At 41.1% G+C, this 25,939-nt stretch overlaps 2 protein-coding genes across 3 annotated transcripts in view; one reads left to right on the forward strand and one right to left on the reverse strand.

Annotated features, from left to right (window-relative positions):
* The window catches only part of LOC139378855 (calsequestrin-1-like), a 31,286-nt gene extending 25,581 nt beyond the window's left edge, over positions 1-5,705 (forward strand). For both annotated transcript variants that reach the window (XM_071121411.1, XM_071121410.1), the window contains 9 exons: positions 1,035-1,135; positions 1,517-1,628; positions 1,929-2,002; positions 2,312-2,442; positions 2,714-2,759; positions 3,057-3,111; positions 3,334-3,434; positions 4,481-4,555; positions 4,773-5,705. In XM_071121411.1, the coding sequence (XP_070977512.1) occupies positions 1,035-1,135; positions 1,517-1,628; positions 1,929-2,002; positions 2,312-2,442; positions 2,714-2,759; positions 3,057-3,111; positions 3,334-3,434; positions 4,481-4,555; positions 4,773-5,054 (977 nt within the window). In that variant the 3' untranslated portion in view covers positions 5,055-5,705. The remainder of the gene's footprint in view (positions 1-1,034; positions 1,136-1,516; positions 1,629-1,928; positions 2,003-2,311; positions 2,443-2,713; positions 2,760-3,056; positions 3,112-3,333; positions 3,435-4,480; positions 4,556-4,772) is intronic.
* A 7,009-nt stretch (positions 5,706-12,714) lies between these two features.
* On the reverse strand, positions 12,715-14,898 carry LOC139379487 (endonuclease domain-containing 1 protein-like). The gene is made up of 2 exons (XM_071122303.1): positions 14,582-14,898; positions 12,715-13,340 (listed from the first exon to the last, which is right to left on the reverse strand). Exons 1-2 carry the CDS (start codon positions 14,882-14,884, stop codon positions 12,828-12,830), a joined length of 816 nt encoding a protein of 271 aa, XP_070978404.1. The 5' UTR covers positions 14,885-14,898; the 3' UTR covers positions 12,715-12,827.
* Positions 14,899-25,939: the final 11,041 nt, after the last annotated feature.

The raw sequence follows: 25,939 nt of genomic DNA on the forward strand, positions 1-25,939 counted from the left end.
TCTTGGGGCCCAAAATACAGGCAATGTTTTAACGTATATTTGCAGCTTAAACTTTAATACGGAACATATTATATGGGCCCTGAGTTTTTCCTGACAAGGAATGTTCTTGGCCCTAGTTGAGGGCCATAGCTATAGTCATGACAAATGGTGTTCATGATACGTGGTTAGGAAATACTCAGGGCCCTAGAAACCAGACACATACAGTAAACACCTCGGTATCACCCACAGGACATCATTCAGCCACCAGAGAGCTGTAGTGGTCTAAAAACCATCCCTAGCAGAGATCTAAGGCTCGAGCAGAGATCATCCCTAGCGGAGATCTAACTGGCTGCTTCTCTACACAACCTGTGTCTCTTTGTCATATACATCTTATCCTTTTCTCATACTGCCACGCCCCTGGGCGAATATAAAAGTCAAAGAGGGTCAGTCACCGCTCTGCAAAGAAACAATAAAAGCATTCTACTTCAAGAGGGAGGCATTCACATGATGGTTATACTGTGTATAAAAAAATAATACATTGTTTTACAAGCCAGGTCAAGTCATGCAACTGTAAATGGTAAAGCCTACTGGGGTAGAACTTGGTTCAGGCAATAAACAACATTGTCTGGATGGAATTCATTCAATCACAGATAACGTCGTTAACCACATTGCAGGTTTACTCTGAATTTTTGCACTCTATTTTATTAAGGCCAAGTGTGGTTTCAAGCCCATATTCAAAATCCAATGAACAAATCCTCTGCAAGAAGAATGGCTTGCAGTTATCAACTAACTTGCCCCATCGCTTCCCTAGCCCCAATTTCTGACCTCCTAGCTAGAAATCCTTACCTGTCCCCCCCTAAACTTCAGCCCCTAACCAGAGTTCCTAACCTGTCCGCTAAACCCTAGCCCCTAAGTAGAGTTTCCTAACCTGTCCAGTAACACCTAGCCCCTACCCAGAGTTTCTAACCTGCCCCATTCCACCCCGAGCCCCCATCAGTTTCTTAGTCCCTAGCCCCTAAAGAAAGTCCCTAACCTGTCCTTCTCTTATATCCCAGGTCTGGATGAGGTGGAGAGCATCTATATCTTTGTCGATAATGAGATAATTGAGTACGATGGCGAGCTGGCCGCTGACACCCTGGTGGAGTTTCTCTATGATGTGAGTAACTATAACAACATTATATAGTTATTTGGTTGTCGTCACTTTACTTTATCTTGGTTGCAGTCACTTGGTTGTAACTTTACTATAGTGCTCTTACTCTGTGTAAACCCCAAATTGTAATGACAATGCTGAACATGAGGCATTATTACAATCTATTTACTAATGTCATTTCATAATAATATCAATACTTAGAAATATTGTTTGAAAAAGAGTTTAATTTGTCAAAGAAGGCAAAAAAATGATTGCCTAATACTATATACATTGTCAGTGTCAAATCTCTTCTAATACGCTCCTCGCGTAAATCTTCTCCCTCCACCTCTTCTCTCCCTCTTCCTTCACCTCTCTTCTCTCTCTCCCCATGTCGCTTCCACTCTGCAGGTGATTGAGGACCCTGTGGAGATCATTGATAATGAGCGTGAGCTCAAGGGCTTCCACAACATCGATGAGGACATCAAGCTGGTCGGCTACTTCAAGAGTGAGAAATCCCCCCGTAAGTACAGCCAATCAACTCTGCAGGAAAGACCCGAGAAATCATGACTGAAGTTGCTTGGATATGGAAAGCTAGCCTGGTAACAGAACTGTTTGTGCTGTCCTGCTAACTCCTGTGGTCATTGTCACACAATTGGCACAAACAGATCTGGGATCAGTCTAATGGGATGCTAGGCACAACACCTACAGTGTATTTGTGAACCACATACAGGTACTCGATGCTGTATTCTGACAATTTCCTCTTATCAAGTATGTCAAGGGGATTCTCACATTAGGTTAATGTTGTATTTCTCTTTTACAGACTTCATTGAGTATGACGATGCTGCCGAGGAGTTCCACCCCTTCATCAAGTTCTTCGCCACCTTTGACGCCAAGGTATGGAACCACAGAGGGCTGAATTAGAATCGTATATATTCTAAACTCCATTCTGGAAAATTGTCATTGATCCCATTGCAAACGGACCCTTCTTACACTGTATCATTTTTTGTTTTTTTCAAATTGAAGACATAAGTTACCAAAATGCCTTCACGTTTTAAGTTAAGTCAACTCAATAAATTAAGTGGAGTTACATTACAATTGAAGTTACATCACAAGAAACAACTTTCGTCCGTGAGGTAACTTAACTTTTTAAAATTCAAACACAAATTATTTACAGCCTAACTGATGGTCTTTGTCCCCATCCAGATTGCCAAGAAGCTAAAGATGAAACTGAACGAGGTTGACTTCTATGAACCCTTCATGGAGGAGCCAGTGACCATCCCAGGACAGCCCTACTCTGAGGCTGAGCTCGTAGACTACATCGAGGAGCACGACAGGTGAGTTTGGCCCTACAGTACAGCTGACCTACAATGCAAAGTTGGAAGTCCCATGGTAGGTTATGAGGTGATTTACTTCACACATGTAGACAAAATGTGTCTAAACTACATTACTTGTTTTTCCTGGCCACTGTGCTCTTGCTTCTGCCTTTGCTTGCTTGCTCTTTAGGGTCTAGGCCCGGGTTACTGTAAAAGTACTTTGTGAAAACTGATGTAAAAAAGGGCTTTATAAATTAATGTGATTGATTGACTGATGTCATTCTCATTCCAGGCCCACTCTGAGGAAGCTTGAGCCCCACAGCATGTACGAGACCTGGGTAAGATTTCTTCACTCACTATTGAACTGGAACTATACAGTAAGCCTACTTTTCATGGAGATGTACAGTAGGCCAGAGTCTCATCCCTTTCTTTCTTTCTTTCTTTCTTTCTTTCTTTCTTTCTTTCTTTCTTTCTTTCTTTCTTTCTTTCTTTCTTTCTTTCTGTCTGTCTGTCTGTCTGTCTGTCTGTCTGTCTGTCTGTCTGTCTGTCTGTCTGTCTGTCTGTCTTTCTTTCTTTCTTTCTTTCTTTCTTTCTTTCTTTCTTTCTTTCTTTCTTTCTTTCTTTCTTTCTTTCAGGAGGATGACATAGATGGAGAGCACATTGTTGCCTTTGCTGAGGAGGATGACCCTGGTAATGTACATTGCACTAGTTGAAAGTAAAGCTGAAAAAAAAACGGAAGTGGGAACTTCTGTTTTTCAGGCGTCATTCTACGGCTGCTACATGTGCGTTATTTTAGGTCATAAAAGGATTGCTAGAAAATAGTTTGAAAGGTTGAGAATTGAATTGTCTTTCAATGAAGAAAGGTAGCAGGGGGAAAAAAACAGCAGTACCTGACCTTTGACCTTTCCCCAGATGGTTATGAGTTCCTGGAGATCCTAAAGGAGGTGGCCCGTGAGAACACTGACAACGCTGACCTCAGCATCATCTGGATTGACCCCGACGATTTCCCCCTGGTAAGACCTGAAGAAATCGGATGCATATGTGCCTGGGCAATGGAGTAAACGGAGCAGCTGCAGACCCACTTTAAAAATAGGGGTGCAAAAGTATGTTTTTGCACACCTACTTTTTTAGCAAAAAATGATCATGATCTATTGGGTAATTTGACATTTAAAACGCAATCTTCGAAAATATATGCGACAGTATAATGATTTGTGGTTTTAAGAACCAAAATGCAATTAGATTATGTATGCCGTGCCGTTCTTTGTTTCTATCACAGGAGGTTGGTGGCACCTAAATTGGAGAAGACGGGCTCGTGGTAATGGCTGGAGCGGTATAAGTGGAATGGTATCGAATACACAAAACATGGTTTCCATGTGTTTGATGCCATTCCATTCACTCCGTTCCAGCCATTATTATGAGCCGTCCTCCCCTCAGCAGCCTCCACTGGTTTGTATTCATATTCATTAAAATTAGGCCTAAACAATTATGAAATATGCAGGCTGAATATGATTAGCTCTCAAAAATGTATTGGGTATGAAATAACTGTTATGAAAGAAAATATTGGAGACCCCTGCTCCAGCCTAAACCAAAATATTTGTTATTCTATTGTGGATTCTGGGCAAATAAATTAATAATACGTTTGCAATATTATTTTTATGTGAACATAATCTATGTTTTTGTTCAATGCCCTACCAGATAACTGTACAAAATGACGTGCAAAGTTCTAATTCAAGTCCTTATTGGATAAAACAATATTATTCCTTCCATCTTGATTTCCTTTGCACATTGTCATGTGTTATCCTGGCCACATTCTTAATAGTTTGGCCTGTCAATCAATCACTGTGGGTGGGATCGCCAAGGGAGGAACTGGATATTGAGAGTCACAGGACTGGTAGGGTTTCAAACCAGTCAATAAATTATTGGGGGTGGAATTTTTAGGAAAGGGGGTAGATTAGAATATCATTTATTGTGGCAAGACCTACGAAACATAGCAGGAAAATGATTTTCAAAAATCTGCATTTCCTTTGCCTTTTTCTCTTTATTTCCTTCTCTCCTTTAGCTTGTGCCCTACTGGGAGAAGACATTCGGCATTGACCTTGGTTCTCCTCAGATCGGTGTCGTGGATGTAGAAGATGTAAGTCTAATATTCTCATCCTTCCTGGTCGCTCTGCTGTCTTTAGTACAGTAATTTCATTATGCTGTTTCATCAAACTCAACTGTACATTTTCCTCCTTGCTCCCTGGGGATTGTTGCTGGTCAATTTTCAGTCTCTCGTTAGCTTCAATGCCTGTTTGCCTTTAGCCTATTTAGTGTCCATCTTGTGTGTGTTCAAACTGTGTATTCCCTCTCAGGCTGATAGTGTGTGGATGGAGATGGATGATGATGAGGACATGCCCACTGCTGATGAGCTTGAGGACTGGATCGAGGACGTGCTGTCTGGAAAGATCGACCCAGACGATGATGATGACGATGATGACGACGATGACGACGATGACGATGATGATGACGACGATGATGACGACGATGATGATGACGATGATGACGATGACGATGATGACGACGATGATGACGACGATGATGACGACGATGATGATGACGATGATGATGATGACGATGATGACGACGACGAATAAATGATCGCTTGCCATCCTTGGCTTTAACCAACAGTGGCCAAAAGCCGGCACCAATATTCAGTTTCCTATCATCTCGTCGTAAACACATGCTGTGTCTCTTCCTGTTTGCTTTCTGTATCTCTTTCTCAAATCCCTGGTCAGATAGTCAAGTGACACACCCAAAGGGCAACACCTAAATCAATTTCACTGGGTAAGAAAAGACACGAAAGCAGGGGGGAAGTTTTTGTCTGTGAAAAAAAGAATGGGTTGTGGTTGAATTGTAAGTTCTGTGTTCTTTGTTGTATGAAATGTTTGTCTCTCGGGGTTATAACTGTCTGTGTGTATGTGAGAACTAAGCTGAGGAAAACTAGCATGTTTGACCTGGTTTTGTTTATCTCGTTTAGCACTAGTCAGGGATGCCCTCTTTCCCCTTTCTCCTTTATCCCATTTTTCTGTATTCTGGAACCACTACATGTTTTCTACTGGTAAAGAGAAGCAACAACCAACTTATTGTACCATTTTTTAAAGAAAAGGAAACTTAACCTCTCTGAAACGTCTTAAGAATAACACAGTTTGAGAAAGTGATAAAGATCTTGGAATTCACAAAAAATGTAAAATCATTTGATTGTTTCTGGTCCGATATTGGGAAAAAAGAAAATATTTAAAAATCCATTCTTGTTGTTTGTCATAATTTCTTAATGAATGTGAATGTGTGTGTGTGTGACCAACTATCAAACAAATACATTTCCATTTCATAACAATTTCAAACTACATAATTGTGAAACAATAAAAAAATGAATTCATATTGATGATGATTACAAATCAAAAACAATCCAATTCAAACATTTGAAGACTATGTTAGCTTCATGTTAGCTTCATATTTCTGGGCAAAAATAAAAGGTGCAAAATTCCCACAACAGCAAACATTTCATAAATCTGGCTCAGAGAGTATGTTACTGCCGTGATGACAGGAGGCATAAAACACATGGTATACAGGTATGTGTTATGATATAGCACACATAGAGTATGCATTATGCTTGCAGTAACTTAACTGGCCATGGTGAGGCAGCTTTCCTATAAAGTACTCTACTGAGTAAGACTATAAAATACATTCTGTTGTCTTGATAAAAACTGAACTCTCCCAGGTTCGCTACATGGTTCTTGTTGGAAGGTTCAACTGACTGATTGCACATTAACCAGAGGAGCCACAGTATTGTATGTTGACTCTTTTAAAATAAATCTCAGACGGCCTTTCACAAAAAAATGCATTAGTATTTTGGTAAATGGGTACTTGGTATGAATCCTTTTTGACAGTAAAAGGGGTAAACTGTATATACAGCAAAATTCTCTCTCTCTCTCGCTCTCTCTCTCTCTCTCTCTCTCTCTCTCTCTCTCTCTCTCTCTCTCTCTCTCAATTCAATTCAATTTAAGGGCTTTATTGGCATGGGAAACATATGTTAAGTAAAGTAGATAATAAACAAAAGTGAAATAAAAAATACCAACTAACAGTAAACATTATACTCACAAAAGTTCCAAAATAATAAAGACATTTGAAATATCATATTATGTGCAAATAATTCAAGTACAAAGGGGAAAATAAATCAACATAAATATGGGTTGTGTTTACAATGGTGTTTGTTCTTCACTAGTTGCCATTTTCTTGTGGCAACAGGTCACAAATCTTACTACTGTGATGGCACACTGTGGTATTTCACCCAATAGATATGGGAGTTTATCAAAATTGGATTTGTTTTCAAATTCATTGTGGGTCTGTGTAATCTGAGGGAAATATGTGTCTCTAATATGGTCATACATTTGGCGGGAGGTTAGGAAGTGCGGCTCAGTTTCCACATTTTCCTCATTTTGTGGGCCTTGTGCACATAGCCTGTCATTTCTTGAAAGCCAGGTCTACCTACAGTGGCCTATCTCAATAGCAAGGCTATGCACACTGAGTCTGTAAAAAGCTTTCCTTAAGTTTGGGTCAGTATATGGTCAGGTATTCTTCCTCTGTGTGCTCTCTGTTTAAGGCTAAACAACCTTCTAGTTTGCTCTGTTTTTGTTAATTCTTTCCAATGTGTCAAGTAATTTGTTTGGGCCTAATTGTGTTGCTGTCCTGGGGCTCTATGGGGTGTGTTTGTGAACAGAGCCCCAGGACCAGCTTGCTTCTAGGACTTCTCCAGGTTCATCTCTCTGTAGGTGATGGCTTTGTTATGGAATGTTTGAGAATCACTTCCTTTTAGGTGGTTGTAGAATTTAACGTCTCTTTTCTGGATTTTGATAATAATTAGCGGGTATTGGCCTAATTCTGCTCTGCATGCATTATTTGGTGTTTTACGTTGTACACAGGGGATATTTTTGCATAATTCAGCATGCATTGTTTCAATTTGGTGTTGGTCCCATTTTGTGAATTATTGGTTAGTGAGTGCACCCCAGACCTCACAACCATAAAGGGCAATGGTTTCTTTAACTTATTCAAGTATTTTTAGCCAAATCCTAATTGGTATGTCGAATTGTATGTTCCTTTTGATGGCATAGAAGGCCCTTCTTGCCTTGTCTCAGATCGTTCACAGCTTTGTGGAAGTTACCTGTAGCGCTGATGTTTAGGCCAAGGTATGTCTAGAGGGAATTTGTATTTTTGGTCTTGGCAACAGGACCTTTTTTGGAACACAGTTATTTTTGTCTTACTGAGATTTACTGACAGGGCCCAGGTCTGACATAATCTGTAAAAGATCTAGGTGCTGCTGTATGCTCTCTTTGGTTGGGGACAGAAGCACCAGGTCATCAGAAAACAGTAGACATTTGACTTCAGATTCTAGTAGAGTGAGGCCGGGTGCTGTAGACTGTTCTAGTGCCCTTGCCAATTTGTTGATATATATGTTAAAGAGGGTGGGGCTTAAGCTGCATCCCTGTCTCACCCCACGGCCCTGTGGAATGAAATGTGTGTTTTTTGCCGATTTTAACCGCACACTAGTTGTTTGTGTACAATGGTTCTTCCTTTAAAAGTTTTGAGCTTATGCCGCCACCATTAGTGGTAGATGTTGGCATTCTGTAATTGCACCACACTATCACAAGGGGGAGTTAGAACCCTGATCTATCGGTAGTCTAAACTGTGGCACAAATTGACTATCTATTCGTATATGAATTGAGCTGTTTTCAATCTGAGAGCCTCTCTTCTCTGGCACTAGAGTCCTGCATCAGGGAACAACAACAAAAAACTGTTGATGATCCTGGAGTTAAGAGAGAACTTGGGAAAATATAATGGGGGAATTACACTTGACATGTGGACCAACGATTTTCAAAAAATAGGCACTGTGGGCTTTCGTTTCTCTCCCTCTAAAAACAGAAATAAATAATTCTATATAACAAACTGACTTTATTTACCACAGTGTGAAAGACTGATAGCCCCTCTATATGAAGTGAGTTTCTGAAACACGGAGTCCTTCTTTGCTGATGTGAAGAAGAAACGGAATGAAAGAGTCCATCGAGGGTTGGTCAGCATAAAGCTGAGAGACACACTCATTCATGGCTTTGGATCAAAATAAATAAGTACCAACATTCTTTCTGATTGTCTTTAGTAAAGAAATGTTTTGACTGTTTAACCAAGTTAATCTGCTCATGTTGTGTGTGTTCAATTATTTTTGACATTGTGGTTACTATGAAGAATGTAAACAAAATGTATCAGAATTGATGGACGCCTAAGGGAACGCAGGAGTGAGAGGAGGTCTGAAGACTGTTTTTCAGAGAGGATCCAAAGCCACTAGAGCTCGCTTGAGAATCATCGACATGGGTGAGTCGGATACACTGGAACCTATGCGACTGGGAGGTGCTAGATTATCGCCTAGGGAACGTTCAATTAGGCTAAACTCCAAGAGTTGTCTGTATTACGGTGCTGCAGGGCATTTCATTGCTTCCTGTCCAGTGAGGAGACCTAAATCATTAGTAGGTACAAGTAGACTGGTGAGTCAGACTGGGAATTCTCTAATTCCCATTACCCGTACCACTTTTGCTGTTATTCTGCTCTGGGGAGATCATTCAAAATCTTTTCGGGTGCTCATTGACTCTGGGTCTGATGAGAGATTCATGGCTGCTACCCTGGTATCAGAACTAGGTACAGTGCCTTGCGAAAGTATTTGAACCCCTTGAACTTTGCGACCTTTTGCCACATTTCAGGCTTCAAACATAAAGATATAAAACTGTATTTTTTTGTGAAGAATCAACAACAAGTGGGACACAATCATGAAGTGGAACGACATTTATTGGATATTTCAAACTTTTTTAACAAATCAAAAACGGAAAAATTGGGCGTGCAAAATTATTCAGCCCCCTTAAGTTAATACTTTGTAGCGCCACCTTTTGCTGCGATTACAGCTGTAAGTCGCTTGGGGTATGTCTCTATCAGTTTTGCACATCGAGAGACTGACATTTTTTCCCATTCCTCCTTGCAAAACAGCTCGAGCTCAGAGAGGTTGGATGGAGAGCATTTGTGAACAGCAGTTTTCAGTTCTTTCCACAGATTCTCGATTGGATTCAGGTCTGGACTTTGACTTGGCCATTCTAACACCTGGATATGTTTATTTTTGAACCATTCCATTGTAGATTTTGCTTTATGTTTTGGATCATTGTCTTGTTGGAAGACAAATCTCCGTCCCAGTCTCAGGTCTTTTGCAGACTCCATCAGGTTTTCTTCCAGAATGGTCCTGTATTTGGCTCCATCCATCTTCCCATCAATTTTAACCATCTTCCCTGTCCGTGCTGAAGAAAAGCAGGCCCAAACCATGATGCTGCCACCACCATGTTTGACAGTGGGGATGGTGTGTACAGGGTGATGAGCTGTGTTGCTTTTACGCCAAACATAACGTTTTGCATTGTTGCCAAAAAGTTCAATTTTGGTTTCATCTGACCAGAGCACCTTCTTCCACATGTTTGGTGTGTCTCCCAGGTGGCTTGTGGCAAACTTTAAACAACACTTTTTATGGATATCTTTAAGAAATGGCTTTCTTCTTGCCACTCTTCCATAAAGGCCAGATTTGTGCAATATACAACTGATTGTTGTCCTATGGACAGAGTCTCCCACCTCAGCTGTAGATCTCTGCAGTTCATCCAGAGTGATCATGGGCCTCTTGGCTGCATCTCTGATCAGTCTTCTCCTTGTATGAGCTGAAAGTTTAGAGGGACGGCCAGGTCTTGGTAGATTTGCAGTGGTCTGATACTCCTTCCATTTCAATATTATCGCTTGCACAGTGCTCCTTGGGATGTTTAAAGCTTGGGAAATCTTTTTGTATCCAAATCCGGCTTTAAACTTCTTCACAACAGTATCTCGGACCTGCCTGGTGTGTTCCTTGTTCTTCATGATGCTCTCTGCGCTTTTAATGGACCTCTGAGACTATCACAGTGCAGGTGCATTTATACGGAGACTTGATTACACACAGGTGGATTGTATTTATCATCATTAGTCATTTAGGTCAACATTGGATCATTCAGAGATCCTCACTGAACTTCCGGAGAGAGTCTGCTGCACTGAAAGTAAAGGGGCTGAATAATTTTGCACGCCCAATCTTTCAGTTTTTGATTTGTTAAAAAAGTTTGAAATATCCAATAAATGTCGTTCCACTTCATGATTGTGTCCCACTTGTTGTTGATTCTTCACAAAAAAAATACAGTTTTATATCTTTATGTTTGAAGCCTGAAATGTGACAAAAGGTCGCAAAGTTCAAGGGGGCCGAATACTTTCGCAAGGCACTGTATTCCCACTCAACTCCTCTCCGTTCCCATGGATGCCAGAGCACTGGACGGCCATTCCATTGGCAGAGTGACGCACAGCAGAGTTCCCATGACTCTGCGGATATCTGGCAATCACAGTGAGTCAATACAGCTTCTTCTCATTGAGTCCTCTCACATCCCTGTTGTTTTGGGATTTTCTAGGTTCCAGAAGCAAAATCCCGATATTGAGTGGACCATGGGTTCAATCCTGGGTTGGAGCACGTTCTGCCATTCACACTGCCTAAAGGAGGTGCAGCCTTCCCCTGAACGTCTGCCTCCTGGGTTAAGTATGGCCTCGGATCTCTCTGCCGTTCCCACAGAGTATCATGATCACTGGGAGACATCAAAACTATGAAATAACACATATGGAATCATGTAGTGACCAAAAAACTGTTAAACAGATTAAAATGTATTTTATATTTTAGAATCTTCAAAGTAGCCACCCTTTGCCTTGATGACAGTTTTGCACACTCTTGGCATTCTCTCAACCAGCTTCACCTAGAATGCTTTACCTACAATCTTGAAGGAGTTCCCACATATGCTGAGCACTTGTTTGCTGCTTTTCCTTCACTCTGCGGTCCGACTCATCCCAAACCATCTCAAATGGGTTACGGTCGGGTGATTGTGGAGGCCAGGTCATCTGATGCAACACTCCATCACATTCCTTCCCGGTCAAATAGCCCTTACACCGCCTGGAGGTGTGTTGGGTAATTGTCCTGTTGAAAAACAAATGATAGTCCCACTAAGTGCAAACCAGATGGGATGGCGTATCACTGCAGAATGATTTGGTAGCAATGATGGTTTAGTGTGCCTTGAATTCTAAATAGATCACAGACAGTGTCACCAGCAAAGCACCCCCACACCATCATACCTCCTCTTCCATGCTTCACAGTGGGAACCACACATGCAGAGATTTCATGTGGGCTTTCAAGCATGAACTGCTCCTTTCAACGTCTGCCACAACATCACAAATCAACTTGTGTGTTTTGCATCATTATCTTGCTGCATGACCCAACTATGCTTCACATGCGGATAGTCTGACATTCTCCTATAGAATTCAGCGATACAGAGCAGAATTCAAGGTTCCTTCTATTAAGGCAAGTTGTCCAGGTCCTGAGGCAGCAAAGCATCCCCAAACCATCACTCTAATACCACAATGCTTGACCGTTGGTATGAGGTTCTCATTGTAGAATGCAGTGTTTGGTTTTCACCAGGCATAATGGTACCCATGTCATCGAAAAAGTTTACTCAAGTTTGACACAAAGCACCCGGAAGCACCTGGAGGATCATCAAGACTTGGAAGAATGTTCTATGGACAGGTGATTCAAAAGTATAACTTTTGGGATGACACACATTCATTCTACACACACATCACAACTGCTGCTACCAGACTCTTATCATTATTGCTAAATAGTGCACCATTTAAACACTTGCCCCCCAATCCCCCCCTTCCCCAAAACACGTGTATATTTTGGACTAAAAATAGTGCCTTCCTGTATTATACTTATGCTAACCTATTTATTATATTCTACTGAGCAATTTACTTCATGTTCATATTCTAATCTTTCATTATTTGTTATAGTTGTTGCATTGTTGAGAAGGAACCTGCAAGTAAGCATTTCATTGGACGGTGTATACAGTACCATGTGTATCCTGTCCGTATGACTAATAAAACTTGAAACTTGATAGTATGTCAATTGACATATAAAGGAATTTAATCTACTGAACGGTACACATGATGTACCGTAGATAGATAATAAAATGTTAATGATCATTTACTGATATTTACAGAATATTTCTCAAGTATTTATATTATTTATATTAAATATTAATTTACATCAAATAGCATCCTTGTCATTATCTAAGTCAACTAATTCACACATATTGGAGGTACAGCTGTCTTATTATGATGAACATTTGGTATTTTATTTAACAAAAATACAATTTGCACGTGTTAAAAACAGTAAAAATGTACCATTGTTACAATTATAGTGTTGTTCAAGACTAAATTAGCATTAGCTAGCTGATATAGCATTAGCATCTACCTTGGAACACATAGAAAGGTGAACCATAATATCCAGGACCACTGAGTCTAGTCTCCAGATCTTTCACAGTCAGCGTTTGCACTCTGCCATTGTTATCAGGACCAACATACCCTGCAGACTCTGTAGTGTGACTCTTACTAATACAACAGTATGCGCTCCAGTAGTACTTAGCCACTTTTACACCATCACCTATCTGGGTGTCACCAGGCACTACACCTGTGACCACATAGGCCTTGGAGCAGGCGTTATTCAGTAATTCAGCGAGGTCCTCTTCATGTACCCTCCACTGGCCCCGGTTGAAGCCTGGGTCTTGGGGTGCGGCGTTGGTCAGGGTGGAGGTGGCTAACATGGAGGACTGGGTGGAGGTGTGATGGACGGGGTAGAGGTGGCCCTTGTCGTAGCCAGATTTCTCGTAGTCTCGGTTCAAGGCCTGGTGATCACCCCTATTGTTGGACGGGATTTGGTTCAGTCCACTCATGCAGAGGTGACTACCACCATCGAGCTGTGAGAGTCAAGAAAAGTAATTGATTACAAGAAACACATTTTCTTATCAGTCTGTAGATACCTTTGGCAAAGGGAAATTCATGAAGTTTGAATTTTACAGCGATTTGCCTGACGTGCACGTAAAACTTAAAATACAAAATATATACCATTGTTCTGTCTCTGTACCTTGTTGGTGAATGCACAACATACAGTATGTTTCCTAACAAATATATAGACATTAATATATAGACATTTAGGTTACACTTTACTTGAAGGGGGTACATTCAAGACATGAACACCTTCATGGGCATTGCAATATCATTCATAACAAACTTCCTACCACATTTATTCAACATCATTCATAAGGAGTTTTCAAAAAAGAATAGTCCCTTCAAGTAGATCTTTATGTATGTATTTAATTTTTTATAACCACAGTACCCAACCCCCCAATATACCATAACAACATGTTTTTGGCATATCTTGGCAGAGAACATGCTGTATACCTAGTGCTTCAGAACTCGCTCTAGGCCAGGTACTCTGTTTACTTCAGATCCGCCTTCTCCCGGATATCACAGAATTGAATACAATAATTCATGATGATTCTAAGGAATGTTTACCCAGTGGCATTCTACCAAATTGAAAGGTTATCAGAGAGGATGTACAATAGTCACTAATCGCTAACCCTCTGCTAACCCTGTGCTGCTCCCAACCTGTATGTTGACATTTATTGTCATGAATATTGCCCTGGAGGCAGAATTGAGCGATTTTCACTAGATGGGTCAGCTGCAAACTCAGAATTGGCTATATTGTAAAATTCGTGAAAACATAAATGTGCTTATTGGTCTTAATTTAAGGTTAGGGTTGGGCATTAGGGTTAGCATTGTGGTTAAGGTTAGGGTTAAGGTTGGGGTAAGGTTTAAAATCAGATTATATTACTTTTATGCCAGCTAGTGACAATTCTGCAGAGCTGCCTCCAGTGCATGAGTCATCCCAATAAATGCCAACCTGTACCTGTTGGGTACCGTGGCCGTAAAAATAAATATGAACATTGTAAAATGGATAAATAAAAATCTAATTTGAAAACTCCTTTTGAATGACATTGAATAAATGTGTACTGAAGGTTGTTATGGAAAATACTGAAGCACTGATGAAGGTATACTGCCTTATGTACAGTCTACCCACTTCAAGTAAACTGTTACAAAAATGTTAAGGTGTGAAAACAAATGTTCTACATGTCAGTAAATACAATTCTGTGCCTACCTGAGGTTCGACATACCAATAGTCCTTTCGTTCAATGTCTGCATGTTGAAGCTCATAGGCAGAATACACAGGAATCTTATTGTTGGTGTCGTAGAGTGTGGCATAGTAATATTGCAGTTTATTATTATTGTCCAGGAGACACTGGCATATTTGCTGGTAGCGATTATTGTTTGTAGGATCACTGAGAACCGTAGGAGGAACATGGTTCAGAAAGAACTGACTGCATTTTACGAACGAGGTCACTTCCCCCTGGGAGAACAGAGGAAACAACAGCAAAACAAAAACTTCACACCGGAGCCCCATGGTGACAGACGTTTGGTCAGCACTAGTGGAGATAAAATGGTGACTGGGCTGGGGTTCTCTGGTGAGAAGTACCACAGGCTTTCCACTTACACTATATAAACAAAAGTATGTGGACACCCTTCAAATTAGTGGATTCGGCTCTTTCAGCCACACCCATTGCTGACAGACGAAAATCGATCACACAGCCATACAATCTCCATAGACAAATATTGGCTGTAGAATGGCCTTACTGAAGAGCTCAGTGACCTTCAACTTGGCAACTTCATAGGATGCCACCTTTCCAACAAATAAATGTGTCAAATTTCTGCCCTGCTAGAGTAGCCCCGCTCAACTATAAGTGCTGTTATTATGAATTGGAAATGTCTAGGAGCAACAACGGCTCGGACGCGGATTGGTAGGCCACACAAGCTCACAGAACGGGGCCGCCGAGTGCTGAAGCGCGTAAAAATCACCTGTCACACACACCCGAGATCCATACTGCCTCTGGGAGCAGCATCAGCACAATAACTGTTCGTCTGGAGCTGCATGAAATGGGTTTCCAAGGCCAAGGAGCCTGGAGTAGTGGAAACACGTTCTCTGGAATGATGAATCACGCTCCACCGTTTTAGCAGTCCGACGGCCGAATCTAGGTTTGGCGGATGCCAGAAGAACGCTACCTGTCTGAATGTCTAGTGCCAACATTAAAGTTTGGTAGAGGAGGAATAATAATGGTCTGGGGCTGTTTTTCATAGTTCAGGCTAGGCCCCTTAGTTCCAGTGAATGGAAATCTTAACGCTACAGCATACAATGACATTCTAGATGATTCTGTGCTTCCAACTTTGTGGCAAAAGTTTGGCCAATTCATCCCAAATTCATCCCAAAGGTGTTGATTGGTTTGAGGTCAGGATTCTGTGCAGGCCAATCAAGTTTGGGGGCATTAGCCCTTTCCTGTTTCAGCATAACAATACCCCCGTGCACAAAGCGAGGTCCATACAGCAATGGTTTGTTGAGATCTGTGTGGACGAACTTGATTGGCCTGCACAGAATCCTGACCTCAAACCAATCGAACACCTTTGGGATGAATTTGGGATGAATTGGCCGACTGGGAGCCAGGCCTAATTGCCCAACATCAGTGCCCGACCTCACTAATGCTCTTGTCGCTGAATGGGAGCAAGTCCCGGCAGCAATGTTCCAACATCTAGTGGAAAGCCTTCCCAGAAGAGTGGAGGCTGTTATAGCAGCAAAGGGGAGACCAACTCCATATTAATGCCATGATTTTGGAATGAGATGTTCGACGAGCAGGTGTCCACATACATTTGGTCATGTAGTGCATGTTTTCCTGCACGTCCTGATACTGTCAAGCCTGGACGTTCCCCAGGGTCAACATTATGGCTAAATTCCAGGCTGACTACCAGTGGTGTAGTGTTGCCTGGATACACTCTAATTTTTCCAAACATTTTCCAAAGGCGCCCTGTGTGAAAGATTCTATGAGAAACAGAATGACCTAAAATTATAAATCCTATATTGGTCTTTCACAGTCAGGCCAACCAAAGCGGTACTGTGCAAATAGTCTAATAGTAGGCTTACCAGTGAAACAGATAAATGAGGCTGTCAACTACGTCAGACATATTTTCACATGATTGAGATTTTTCCACATTTTTTCAGGTTTCCACAAAAATGGTTAAACCACATCCGGAGACCACTTTTGAGCTCTGGTTGAAATAAAATACATTTCGATTTTTTGTGTGTAGTTAACCTCTAATTCAAGTGCGCAGGCACCTAGCACTATTGTATGGTTAGCGGTGTTTGAGTTGGAGTAAAGCAAAACAATTGGCCACTGGTAGGCATAGGTGTAACGGCTCTCGTTTGTAGAATGAAGAGTGGACCAAGGCGCAGCGTGGTAGGCGTACATCGTCTTTTTATTGATGACACCAAAACAAAATAACCAAGACACCAAAACAAAATAACAAAGACACCAAAACAAAATAACCAAGACACCAAAACAAAATAACAAAGACACCAAAACAAAATAACAACGACACCAAAACAAAAGCACAACGTTCTGTAAAGCTAAGAAAACTAAACATAAAACAAGATCCCACAAAACCCAAAAGGAAAATGACAACTTATATATGCTCCCCAATCAGAGACTACGATAGACGGCTGCCTCTGATTAGGAACCACACTCAGCCAAAAACAAAGAAATAGAAAACATAGACTTTCCCACCCGAGTCCCACCCTGACCTAACCAAACATAGAGAATAATAAGGATCTCTAAGGTCAGTGCGTGACAATAGGATACTTTGTACAGTAGCTAGTTAACATTTAATTCAGAAGGTTTTTTAGAAAGCATTCCATCTACCATAAGATGGTTAGACCTATCATCAGCGTCGTATATTTTTCCTGTTGTTTAATTGTTCGCAACCTGAACATTATACTTCATATTATGAGGTATCTTACCTTGTTTAAAAGTGGCCTATAGCCAAACTCCCACCATAGAAACATGGAAGCAATTATTTTATAAAAACTTCCTATGTGCTCTCCTGTTCCAGCCTATTAGTTTTCTTTCAACTTTATTTCATTGTCTAGCAGCCAAAGGCATTATCCTAGTCATATCAGCAACATATGATAGCATCTTTAGATCTCCCCTCTAAATTACTAACGGATATTTTCATCTTTGTCCATGAAACCACTCGCATGTGTGGTGCGCATTTTAGAATGGTGTTTCCTCCTGCAAATGGCATTTTAGAACATTCTCACACAGCCTACCGCTATGTGCACATTGCTGAGCTGAAATTGGGAAGAAATACTCATTTATCAACATTTTAAACAAAACATTTTGATTTGTTCCATCAGCTTTATTAATTGATATGGCGTATACCTCCCCTGCACTACTTTCATACGCATTGTGGGGATTATTAAGAAGTGAGTATGCGCAATGCCCACTGAAAATATGTGATATGGGTATACCCTCCACTACACCACTACATTGCAAGAAGCATGCCAGATCTCACAACGCCTGGATAGGTGCTCAACAAATCAATTTACCACATCGTTATGGTATAGCTCTGATGTCTGTCTGCTCAGTCAATGACGTGGCCCAAAAACATTGTTTGATGGAATGCAACGTCTGCGATGTACTCGACCTGGAACAAGACCTATGTGTTCCCATCTGTACGAACCAACTAACTGTGGAAAAGTATTCTTGCATCCCAAAGATACCTTTTATCTCAGAAGGTTAATGATTAGCAGGGTTGCACACCAGTGTGAAGGTGAACAGATTGTGTGGCAACGACACAACTGTGCCCATGTTCTGTCCTAAGAGGGTAAACCACATCTAGATCATTAATTTACCTCATTGAAACTAGTTCTGAACATAAGGAAGCACACTATTTGTATATGTATATAGGCATATGTTTCATATCTACATGGCTAGAATGAAACCTGAATAATAGATTTAATTTTGAAACTAAAAAACATCCACAATCTGTCCAGAATAAATGTTGTAAATTGGCTTGGGTTTCTGATGTGATTGTTGTGTTGATGTTATGTATGCTTGCTTGAGACCAAGACAAATGACTATCACCTTTATTAAAAAGCAACAAAAAAAAAACATTTTTATCCTGATATTTTCTTGCTTCATGGATTTCATTATTTATTCACCAGAAATGTGGTCAAAAAGTACCTTCTAAGCTAAGGAGAAGATACACAATCTTTAAGCATAATTTATATTTAATAATTGAATAGGTCTGAATGGTTTGATTTTCTTGTATGCCCCCCCCCCCCAAAAAAATATATATGATTATACAATATTAATCCAGCTGCTATATTATTGGGAAGAAAAACAAACAGAAAGACAAAAACCAAGGTACAAATCATTATAGCACATTACAACACAGCCTGTATATTTGTTGAGATTTCACAAAGCTTGCCATTAGGAACAATAAAAGGTTGAATGTACAATAAGAGTAATAAATCTGCAATATCAAAGTAATAGTGTAGTAATATCTAACAATTCACAGCAATACACACAAATATCAAAGAAGAAGAATGAAATTAAGAGTATATAAATATTAGGACGAGCAATGTCAGAGTGGCACTGACTAGAAAACAGTAGATACAATATATACAGGTCATTCGGAAATGATTCAGACCCCTCGACTTTTTCCACATTTTGTTACATTACAGCCTTATTTCTAAAAAGGATTCAATCTTTTCCCCCTCTCATCAATCTACACACACTACCCCATAATGACAAAGCAAAACAGGTTTTTAGACATATTTGCTAAATAAATTAAATTAAACATCACATTTAAATAAATATTCAGACTCTTTACTCAGTACTTTGTTGAAGCACTTTTGGCAGCGATTACAGCCTTGAGTCTTTTTGGGTTTGACGCTACAAGCTTGGCACAACTGTAGTTGGGGAGTTTCTCCCATTCTTCTCTGCAGGTCCTCTCAAGCTCTTTCCGGTTGGATGGGGAGCTTCGAGATGTTCGATCGGGTTCAAGTCCGGGCTCTGGCTGGGCCTCAAGGACATTTAGAGAATTGTCTCAAAGCCACTCCTGCGTTATCTTGGCTGTGTGCTTAGGGTTGTCGTCCTGTTGAAAGGAGAACCTTCGACCTATACTGAGGTCCTGAGGGCTCTGGATAATATTTTTTCTCAGGGTCTGAGAGTCTTTAGGTGCCTTTTGGCAAACTCCAACCGGGCTGTCATGTGCCTTTTACTGTGGAGTGGCTTCCCTTCGGCAACTCTACCATAAAGGCCTGATTGGTGGAGTGGTGCAGAGATGGTTGTCCTTCTGGAAGTTTCTCCCATCTCCACAGAGGAACTCTGGAGCTCTGCCAGAGTGACCATTGGGTTCTTGGTCACCTCCCTGACCAAGGTCCTTCTCCCCCGATTGCTCAGTTTGGCCGGGCGGCCAGCTCTAGAAAGAGTCTTGGTGGTTCCAGAACCTTTAAGAATGATGGAGGCCACTGTGTTCTTGGGGACCTTCAATGCTGGAGAATTTTTGGTAACCTTCTCCAGATCTGTGCCTTGATTCAATCCTGTCTCGGAGCTCTACGGACAATTCCTTCGACCTCATGGCTTGGTTTTTGCTCTGACATGCACTGTCAACTGTGGGCCTTATATAGACAGGTGTGTTCCTTCCACAAACATGTTCAATCAAGTTGTAGAAACATCTCAAGGATGATCAATGGAAACAGGATTCACCCAAGCTCAATTTCGAGTCTCAAAGCAAATGGTCTGAATACTTATGTCAATAAGGTATCTGTTTTTTAAAATTATACATTTGCTACAATTTCTAAAAACCTGTTTTTGCTTTGTTATTATGGGATATTATGTGTAGATTGATGATAACATGCTTTAATTCAGTCTATTTTAGAATAAGGCTGTAACCCAGTGCTTCTCAATTATTTACTGTTCCGCCCCCACTAGGAAGAAGTAAACATTTTGCGCCCCCAACTCTCCACCGCGACTGTAAATAGTATCATTTGTCTATACAATTGTTATAAGTACACCTCTGCATAACATTCTATCCTTATTAACATTAAAGAAAATAAAAAAAATAAAAATAAAGAAATATAGATCAACTTACAACAAAGAATAACTTTAGTAACATTGTTTTTTAGTCTGTAACAGAAAAGACTTAAAGTGCATCAATTTGCCAAAAGGTATAAAAAAAGTCAATCAAATTCAATAAATTTAAACTGTAAACATTTTTTGACCATTTGACACTGAAAAATAAAATAAAATATAATCAATAAATAATAATACATTCAAATTCATCAGCAACATTAACTCAGGAGCACAATATATGAAACACTTTGACCTATAAAACAAAAATGAATAAAACAATTTGTGCTGATTTTTTTTAATAAAAATGAGGAATTCAGGATTAATGGCTACAATGAGCACATTTTGCAGAGCACAGCTTTTCGAAGCGGGGTTTGAAGCATGATACTGCAACTCTCAGCTCCTGCTCAATGTTTAGCTGGGACCTGTACTTGGTCTTCAGTGCAGCAACAGCAGAGAAGCCAGTCTCACAAAGATAAGATGTTGCAAAAGGAAGATGAACGCCCATGGCCCTCTGCCCCAAGAGTGGATACCGCCTCTCTACACTCAGCCATAATTCACTCAGTGTCTGTGATGTGAACCTCAGTCTCAATGTGGAGTCAGATGTCATATCAATGAACTGGTCCTCTTCTGCAGAGCTGAAACCAGTTGAAGCTGGTGCATTGAAAGGATCTCTCACCCAGTCATATTGGGAACTGTTTTCAGGGAAGTACTTTTTAAAGAATCCCATCAGTGATGAAATATGCTCCTTAATATATGGGATCACTGAGGTGGCATCATAGTCAGAAGTGTCAACAAATTCATGCAGGTTCTCGAATGAATCAGTATTTCCTTCATCAAGTCGCCTGCCATACATTGACAGCCACCTTGCTTCACTGTGAAACAGCACAGCTTGATGTTCAGCTCCCAGCTCCCACAGATAGCAGAGAAGACTCTTGTTTTTAGTGGTCTGGTCTTTATAAAATTGACTACACCTACAATGTTAGTCATAACCTCACTTAATTCAGAGGAAAGGTGCCTTGATGCCAGTGCTTCTCTGTGTATAACACAGTGTGTCCACTCAGCATTAGGTGAGGCCTTCTTGATGAGTGCCCAAAGTCCTTTTCTCATCCCATTCTCATGCCATGGTCTGTGCACCATCACTGCAAACACCAATGCAGTTCTCCCACTTTAGCCCATTCTCAGTCAGGAAGCAGTCCAGCATTTTGAATAGCTCTTCAGTTGTGGCTCTGTCTCTGACATATTTACAAAAACGTAGATCCTCACACAGGGAGTTTGTCATGTCAAAACGTACATAAGAGATAAACAAACAGTCTTTGTTGCTGTCAGTTGCTTCATCAAACTGTAAGGCAATACGTTTGTCTTTGCGTTTATCTACCAGCTGTTCTTTAAGATCGTTAGCAATGTCATTTATACGTCTGGCAACAGTGTCATTGGACAGAGGGATAGTTGTTATTTTTGCAGCACTTGTGTCATCCAGCATGACAGAGACCATGTCTAATGCTGCAGGCAGTATCAGCTCCTCTGCTATGGAGTGTTTTTTTTGTTGCACTGAGCAATTTGGTACGCCACCTTATAGGATGCTAACAGTGCTCGCTGGTTTACTGAAGTAGCATTTACAAAGCGGGACGATTGTTGGCAATATTCGGCACGTTTTCGCTGAAAAAACTCAAGCAGCTTATCAGCGTGATTGGGGTGTAATGTCTTTAAGTGACGCCTTCATTTATTTGGCTTCATGCTGTCCGCTGCCAACATTTTTAGACACAGTAAACATACCGGTCTTTCCTCGTTTCCCACTGTAGTCACAGTGAAGCCAGAGGGCCAAGCCAGAGGGCCAAGCGCTACATACGCTTCGTCATATTTCCTCGTCTCCCACCGTAGTCACAGTGAAGACAAGCGCTACATACGCTTCGTCATATTTCCTCGTCTCACACCGTAGTCACAGTGAAGACAAGCGCTACATACGCTTCGTCATATTTCCTGTCTCCCACCGTAGTCACAGTGAAGACAAGCGCTACATACGCTTCGTCATATTTCCTCGTCTCCCACCGTAGTCACAGTGAAGACAAGCGCTACATACGCTTCGTCATATTTCCTCGTCTCCCACCGTAGTCACAGTGAAGACAAGCGCTACATACGCTTCGTCATATTTCCTCGTCTTAGCTTTCGGGAGACTTACGTTTGTCTCATTATCTCCGTCTCTCTCCGCCTTTCTTTTCATCCCTGTTAAATATTTTTCCATGGTGTCTCTTAAGGGTTTGTTATCTGCACTTCATATCTCCTGCTCTGTGCTGTGAGCTCTTGTTCGGTGCAAAAAAAACCCTACTCCCTGCAGCAAAAAAAAGCTTGTTCCCCGGGGTCACACGCTGGCATCGCTCCCCTGGCATCGCTCCGAGCCCCCCCCAGCTGATCTAGGTGTAATCATTAGTCCAACAGTTGCAAACAAGAGTTTATATTGGACAAATTCTGGTAGGTTTATTTACATTTTGGCCTGTTTGCTTCTGTTTAAGAAAAAAAAAAATCAGCAGAATGAATACACTCCTGATCACTCTCACACACAGTACACTTTCATAGAAGCCACATAGAAACAGCATCATCTCTTTGCTCTTTGTATTATTCCTTCTTGCATCTACGCGCTCTCCTCTCACCTTTTCCCTTCGCTTGTGGACTTCAGTGCACAACAAAACAGCTGTCTGTGACCAGGTGAAAAAACCTTTCCAAGCCAAACTTTCATACCATAACCGCTACAAACAGCCTAAATCGTTCTCACCATATTAGTTAACAGCATAGCTACTAGAACATAGCTACTAGAAGTACAGTGCCTTGCGAAAGTATTCGGCCCCCTTGAACTTTGCGACCTTTTGCCACATTTCAGGCTTCAAACATAAAGATATAAAACTGTATTTTTTTGTGAAGAATCAACAACAAGTGGGACACAATCATGAAGTGGAATGACATTTATTGGATATTTCAAACTTTTTTAACAAATCAAAAACTGAAAAATTGGGCGTGCAAAATTATTCAGCCCCTTTACTTTCAGTGCAGCAAACTCTCTCCAGAAGTTCAGTGAGGATCTCTGAATGATCCAATGTTGACCTAAATGACTAATGATGATAAATACAATCCACCTGTGTGTAATCAAGTCTCCGTATAAATGCACCTGCACTGTGATAGTCTCAGAGGTCCGTCAAAAGCGCAGAGAGCATCATGAAGAACAAGGAACACACCAGGCAGGTCCGAGATACTGTTGTGAAGAAGTTTAAAGCCGGATTTGGATACAAAAAGATTTCCCAAGCTTTAAACATCCCAAGGAGCACTGTGCAAGCGATAATATTGAAATGGAAGGAGTATCAGACCACTGCAAATCTACCAAGACCTGGCCGTCCCTCTAAACTTTCAGCTCAAACAAGGAGAAGACTGATCAGAGATGCAGCCAAGAGGCCCATGATCACTCTGGATGAACTGCAGAGATCTACAGCTGAGGTGGGAGACTCTGTCCATAGGACAACAATCAGTCGTATATTGCACAAATCTGGCCTTTATGGAAGAGTGGCAAGAAGAAAGCCATTTCTTAAAGATATCCATAAAAAGTGTCGTTTAAAGTTTGCCACAAGCCACCTGGGAGACACACCAAACATGTGGAAGAAGGTGCTCTGGTCAGATGAAACCAAAATTGAACTTTTTGGCAACAATGCAAAACGTTTGGCGTAAAAGCAACACAGCTCATCACTCTGAACACACCATCCCCACTGTCAAACATGGTGGTGGCAGCATCATGGTTTGGGCCTGCTTTTCTTCAGCACGGACAGGGAAGATGGTTAAAATTGATGGGAAGATGGATGGAGCCAAATACAGGACCATTCTGGAAGAAAACCTGATGGAGTCTGCAAAAGACCTGAGACTGGGACGGAGATTTGTCTTCCAACAAGACATTGATCCAAAACATAAAGCAAAATCTACAATGGAATGGTTCAAAAATAAACATATCCAGGTGTTAGAATGGCCAAGTCAAAGTCCAGAACTGAATCCAATCGAGAATCTGTGGAAAGAACTGAAAACTGCTGTTCACAAATGCTCTCCATCCAACCTCACTGAGCTCGAGCTGTTTTGCAAGGAGGAATGGGAAAAAAATTCAGTCTCTCGATGTGCAAAACTGATAGAGACATACCCCAAGCGACTTACAGCTGTAATCACAGCAAAAGGTGGCGCTACAAAGTATTAACTTAAGGGGGCTGAATAATTTTGCACGCCCAATTTTTCAGTTTTTGATTTGTTAAAAAAGTTTGAAATATCCAATAAATGTCGTTCCACTTCATGATTGTGTCCCACTTGTTGTTGATTCTTCACAAAAAAATACAGTTTTATATCTTTATGTTTGAAGCCTGAAATGTGGCAAAACGTTGCAAAGTTCAAGGGTGCCGAATACTTTCGCAAGGCACTGTAACACGTTAGTAAACCCGCTACATCCATGCAGTACAGTGTACAGCAAACAATGAAATCTCTCTCTCTCTTTCTCTCTCTCTCTCTGCTGCTTCTCCTTAATTTTTCAAGAAATTATTTTGTTCAAAACTGTTCAACTTTTGTCTTTTGATCTCTTTGAGTCAACTACTCATCACATTTTATGCACTGCAGTTCTAGTTAGCTGTAGCTTATGCTTTCAGTACTACATTCATTCTCTGATCCTTTGATTGGGTGGACAACATGTCAGTTCATGCTGCAAGAGCTCTGATAGGTTGGAGGAAGTCCTGGAAGGGGGTGAGAACCATGAGACACTGGGGTTTTGTATTGAACTCAATGTACCCAGAGAAGTACAGCAAATAGCTACACCATGGTGCTTCCACAGAGAGTGCTGTTGAGGTTACGGTAGACCTTCAGGCTATTAGACATGAATTACCTTAATTAAATAGGTATTCAGACACTTTTCTAGGAGACTCAAAATTGAGCTCAGGTGCATCCTCTTTCCATTGATCATCATTGATATGTTTCTAGAACTTGGACTCCACCTGTCGTAAATTAAATTGATTGAACATGATTTGGAAAGGCACACACCTGTCAATTTAACATCCCACAGTTGACAGTGGATGTCAGAGAAAAAAACCAAACCATGAGATCGATGGAATTGTCCGTAGGCACAGATCTGGGTAAGGATACCAAAACATCTCTGCAGCATTGAAGGTCCCCAAGAACACGGTGGCCTCCATCATTCTAAATGGAAAAAGTTTGGACCCACCAAGACTCTGAGCTGGCCGCCTGGCAAACCTGAGGAATCGGGGGAGAAGTGCTTTGGTCAGGGAGGTGACCAGGAACCCTATGGTCACTCTGACAGCTGCAGAGTTCCTCTGTGGAAACGGGAGAACCTTCTAGAAGGACAACAATCTCTGTTGCACTCCACCAATCTGGCCTTTATGGTAGATTGGCCAGACGGAACCACTCCTCAGTAAAAAGCACATGACAGCCCGCATGGAGTTAGCCAAAAGGCACCTAAAGGACTCTCAGAC

The sequence above is a fragment of the Oncorhynchus clarkii genome, chromosome 21, assembly GCF_045791955.1.
Source record: "Oncorhynchus clarkii lewisi isolate Uvic-CL-2024 chromosome 21, UVic_Ocla_1.0, whole genome shotgun sequence".
Lineage (NCBI taxonomy): Eukaryota > Metazoa > Chordata > Actinopteri > Salmoniformes > Salmonidae > Oncorhynchus > Oncorhynchus clarkii.

Bases quoted from the DNA above. Each gene is read 5' to 3' on its own strand.
- LOC139379487 (XM_071122303.1), bottom strand. From the start codon at position 14,884: ATGGGGCTCCGGTGTGAAGTTTTTGTTTTGCTGTTGTTTCCTCTGTTC. The intron at 13,341-14,581 runs GTAGGCACAGAA...TGACTCTCACAG, and splicing joins ATTGGTATGTCGAACCTCAG to CTCGATGGTGGTAGTCACCT.